At 34.6% G+C, this 5,450-nt stretch overlaps 1 protein-coding gene across 1 annotated transcript in view; it reads right to left on the bottom strand.

The window, feature by feature from the left end:
• LOC107290043 (cohesin subunit SA-1) overlaps window positions 1-2,436 on the bottom strand; it is a 113,045-nt gene extending 110,609 nt beyond the window's left edge. Inside the window, exon 1 of the mRNA XM_015818886.1 lies at window positions 2,318-2,436. Within this exon, the coding sequence (XP_015674372.1) occupies window positions 2,318-2,346 (29 nt within the window). The 5' untranslated portion in view covers window positions 2,347-2,436. The remainder of the gene's footprint in view (window positions 1-2,317) is intronic.
• Window positions 2,437-5,450: the final 3,014 nt, after the last annotated feature.

Below are 5,450 nucleotides of genomic sequence, written 5' to 3'. Positions count from 1 at the left end.
GGCTCTTTCAGCAAGCGGACCTGACCTAGGGTGGATTTTATACTGGGTTTTTTAGGAATTTGAAAGACGCAACTCTAAATTTGGTTTAATTCGGTTTTAAGGGGGGGATTGTATATATGTTTTGGTTTTAAGTATGTTGTGCGCCGCCCTGAGTCCCGTCGGGAGAAGGGCGGCATATAAATTAAATTAAATAAATAAAATATAAATAAACTGCCTGCCCTGGTTTCTCAGCCAACAGTCTTAATTCCTATAGTTCACTTTTCACCAGATGCCTAGGAACTCCAACACCTACTGCTGTCCTTGATGACCCTGGTTACAACTGAGCCAGTATGGGTTTCTGTAATTTCCATCTCACCATACTTTTTATGGAAGAAACATTCTTTGTCTGACTCCTCTGATGAGACCTGTCCAATACAATTGAACCTGTAGCTCTCATTATCCTGTGTCATAGCTCTCATCATCCTCAGAGCACACAAGTCTCACAACTACGCAAGGGAAGATTGGTTTTTAAATACTATTTTAGTCCAGGGTATCTAGTTTTATATTTTAATTTTATTAAGATTTTTTTGTTTTGCCCAGAGTCCATTGGAAATGGACAGTTCAGTAAATCATCATCATATCATCATCATAATCTTAGGCATTTCCATCAAAAATGTATTTTACCATCTCAATAAGAATGCATCTTGACTGAAATGATAAGCAAGTTAAAGATGCTACTATTTATTACTATTTGTCCAAATTCTTCCCAGTAGGTTACTCCTATACAGATTAAGGTTCAATGTGCATATAATATTAAATATCAGGCTTATGTTACTTAACACAGCATCCTACAGATGCTAATTTGAAGTTGAATGAACTCTTAATAACATTTGCTTTATCACAATTTAAATATACTCATTTTTACTTTTGTTTAAAACTCTTCACAGAAAGCAGTAACAATATTTTACTAATAGCTACATTTTAATAAAGCTTTATAAAACCGACTCAAGTGTCTTGTGTGATTCATAATCCTTTCAACAGTTTTGATATTTGAAGTTTGTCTCTCTATAATGATTTATTTAAATTAAGAGTATCTAACTAAGATACTTTTAATTTATTTTGAATTATTTCATACTTCACAGTAAACGAGTCATATTAGATATTTGTAATGTAGCATTCCAACCAGTTCCATCCATTAACAAACTTAAATCTATTTACAAAATAATCACAATGTATTTATTAGGAATAATTCCAGAAAACATCAATAAAGAAAATCACAGTTCACCAAGCTATATATTGACAGCTACAAGAACAAATCAGGCACAACACTGGAAAAATTAACTTTAGCAATGATACAAAATTGGGAGACCAAACCTAGAGCATATGAAGCAATGGCAAACCTGACAGTATTCATTCAAATAGAAGCCTAAGCAGGAATGACTCCACATTATACAAGGCAAATTCAGACAACTGGAGTACAGTTTTTAGGAAAACAATAATCAAATTAATCAAAAACAATAATGAAATTAAACAGATAGAATTAATAACCTCCAATGTTTAGTATGATCAGCAGTTGGGAAAATAAATGAAGAGAATGGGAATTATCAAAAGTTTTCTTTCATAATATTTTACTTATATTTCACTAGCAATTGTTTATATTCTACATTGCTTATCTATCTTTATTATCTTCAGTATTGTGCAATTTCTATTTAAATAATATTTATGAAATAACAAAGTTTAAAAAGCTAATTTCAGACTAGAAAAAACTCATAATATATTTATAAAAATTCAGATCTATTGTTGGTGATATATTAAGCATTCATTATTTTTTTCTCCCCAATGATAGCATGTTTCATGTTGATACATGTTTCATGTTGATACATGACCATTATTGAATGACCTCAGAAGATAATTGTCTTAAATCAATAAAATACTGCCAGTTTTTATAACTTTGTTCTAAAATTGTACTTAAGAGGTTCCCTAAAAACAGTTGTTGAGGTTATATTTTGTCAGTATACATTTCTGTCTGTATCTATATGAGGGGATACAATTACCAAAAACATTCATTTCAAAAATCAGCATGCAGATCATGCTCAGATTAAAATAGTTAAAAAAAGATTCCATTATTGGAACAAGAAAAAGGACATTTAAAGGGGGATTTAAATATCATTTGTACATTACATCTCCCGAGATTAATTTCAACCACACAGTGCTTATAAAACTGCAATCAAATATATAAATGTTGTTGCAAATCCTTTATTTTTTCACAAAGATATCCTTGATCACCAATAATTTACCATATGGATTGCTGCGATTTATTTATAAAATTAATACTCACTGTAACACTGGTAACTCTGAAGTAATCATTTTGTTGCCCGCTATGACCTGCTAATGTAACCAAAGAGATATCTTGTAGAGGTATCTATCTGTCAATATCTTCGTAATTATTTTCAAATCCAACCTATAAATAAAACAAAAAATAATTAAACGCGGTTCTGAAGTTAAATGTAAGATCCAAAACAACCAAAATCTAAAAAATCTGGGGAAGAAAGGTTTCTCAATCAGAAGGACTTAGTGTTTGAAATATTCAAAATCAAAAAGAAGCATTTAAGCCAATTTAAATTACATTCCAGTCAAACAATATATACTGTAATTTACAGTCATGTGAAAAGAAAGTACACCATTTTTAAGTTCTATGGTTTTATATATCAGGACATAGTAAAAAATCATCTGGTTCTTAGCAGTTGTTAAAAGTAGATACTTACACCCTCAGATGAACAACACATGACATATTACACGATGTCATCATTTATTTTACAAAAAGAAAACCAAAATGGAGAAGCCATGTGTTGAAAAACTAAGTACACCCTTACTGCTTCCATTGGTATGAAGTGGTTAAGTAGCAGCCGGTGCTGCCAATCAAGTGCCCTTTTTCAATTGATCATCAACAAGTGTGACTACCTCTATAAAAGCCAAAGTTTCAGAGTTTGCTGGTCTCCAGGACTGAGATATGTGTTAATACAATGCCAAAGAGTAAAGACATCAGCAATGTTGGAGAAGCAACTGTTGCTGCCCATCAATCTGGAAACGGTTATAGGCCATTTCCAAACAATTTAAAGTCCATTATTCTACAATGAGGAAGATTATTCATAAGTGGAAAACATTCAAGACAGTTGCCAATCTTCCCAGAAGTGTGCATCTCAGCAAATTCACCTCAAGCTCAAACCGTGCAATGCTCAAAGAAATTGCAAAACATCCAAGAGTTACTTCTCAGAGTCTACAGGCCTTAGTTACAATATGTTAAAGTTCATGACAGTACAATTAGAAAAACACCAAACGAGTATGATTTGTTTGGAAGAGAGAAGCCAGGAGAAATCCTTGTCTCTCTAAAAAAAACATAGCAGCACAACTTGATTTGCAAGATTGCATCTGAACAAATCACAAGACTTTTGGATCACTGTCCTTTGGATAAATGAGACCAAAGTGGAGAAGTTTGGCCATAATACATAGTGCCACGTTTGACGAAAACCAAGCACAGCATATCAGCACGAACATCTTATACCGTCAAGCACGGTGGTGAAGGGGTGATGCTTTGGGCTTGTTTTGCAGCCATAGGAGTTCGGCACCTTGCAGTCATTGAGTCAACCATGAACTTTTCTGTATATCAAAGAATTCTAGAGTCAAATGGGAGGCCATCTCTCCAACAGCTAAAAGTTTGGCTGACATTGGGTCATGCAACAGGACAATGATCCCAAGCACACCACCAAATCTACAACACAATGGCTAAAAATGAAAAGAATCAAGGAGTTGCAATGGCCAATCAATGTCCAGACTTCAACTGACTGAAATGCTGTGGCTGGACCTTAAGAGAGCTGTGCAAATGTCTACAAATCGAAGCAATGTTGTAAAGAAGAATGGGCCAAAATTCCTCCACAATGATGTGAGAAACTGATAAAAGTCATATAAAAAACTATTACTTTAAGTTATTGCTGCTAAAGGTGGTTCTACAAGCTATTGAATCATAAGGTGTACTTAGTTTTTCCACACATGGCTTCTTCACTAGTTAATTATCCTCACTGTTCTCCTTAATTCCAGGTTGCTTCTCTCTTTGATCAGTTTCCAACCATTGTTTCTTGTCCTGCCCTCTGGTGCTTTGATGAATAACGTGACCCCCTCTTCTTTGTGGAAGTCCCTCAAATACTGGAATACTGCTATCATGTCTCCCCTATTTCTTCTTTTCTTTAGACTAGCCAAACCCAAGTCCTGCAGCCGTTCTTCACTATGTTTTAGTTTCCAGGCCTCTGATCATCTTAGTAGCTCTTCTCTGATTTTTTTTCCAGACTCTCAACATCTTTTTTGTAGTATGGTGTCCAAAATTGGTTGCAGTATTCCAGGTGTGGTCTTACGAGGATTTTATAAAGCGTTACTAATCCCTCGCGTGATCTTGATTCTATGCCTCTGTTTATACAACCCAGGACTGTATTAGCTTTTTTGGCTGCTGCTGCACACTGCTGGCTCATGGTTAAGTGATCGTCTACTAGGACTCCAAGGTCCCTTTCAGTGTTACTGTTTTTAAGCCAGGTCTTGCCCAATCTGTACTTGTATCTTTGATTTTTCCTGCCTAAATGTAAAACTTTGCTTTTCTCCACACTGAAACTCATTTTGTTGGATAGGGCCTATTGTTCAAATTTTCCAAGATCTTTTTGGATCCTGAGTTTGTCTTCTGGGGTGTTGGCTATTCCTGCCAGTTTGGTGTCATCTGCAAATTTGATGAGTTCCCCTTCAATTCCCTCATCTAAGTCATTGATGAAGATATTGAAGAGTACTGGGCCTAAGATGGAACTTTGTGGTACCCCGCTGCTTACTTCTCTCCATGTGGATGTAGTGCCGTTGAGGACTACTCGTTGAGTACAGTTTGCCAGCCAGGTACAGATCCATCTGATGGTGATGTTGTCTATTTCACCTTTTTCTAGCTTACCAAGCAGTAGGTTTTCAAATGCCTTACTGAAGTCTAATTACGACGTCCACAGTATTTCACTGGTCTATTAGTTTAGTCACTTTGTCAAAGAATGAAATAAGATTGCTTTGGCATGATCTGTTTATAACAAACCCGTGCTGGCTACTGGTTATAATTTTGTTTGCTTCTAGTTGTTCGCAGATCTGTGTTTTTTTTTCGTTGGTTTTTTTTCTAAAAAAATTATTTTTTTTTTCATACAATTCAATAGTACTTATTCAACGTGTTGTCTGAGTTTATCATTCACTAATACAAATTTAATTCCTAATCCTTTATTATTTTCTCCAGCCATTGATAAAACAAGTCCCAAGTCTAATAGTATTCTGTTTCTTTTTTTTCTTTCAACCTCATAATAAATCTGTCCATTTCCACACATTCTAGTATTTTTTTAATTATTTCTTTCTCTGATGGTATTTCTTCCTTTTTCCAATATTGTGCAAATATGATTCTAGCCGCT

Source organism: Protobothrops mucrosquamatus, unplaced genomic scaffold, assembly GCF_001527695.2.
Source record: "Protobothrops mucrosquamatus isolate PMUCROS unplaced genomic scaffold, P.Mucros_1.0 scaffold812, whole genome shotgun sequence".
NCBI lineage: Eukaryota > Metazoa > Chordata > Lepidosauria > Squamata > Viperidae > Protobothrops > Protobothrops mucrosquamatus.
This window is presented reverse-complemented; position numbering and strand designations above follow the sequence as displayed.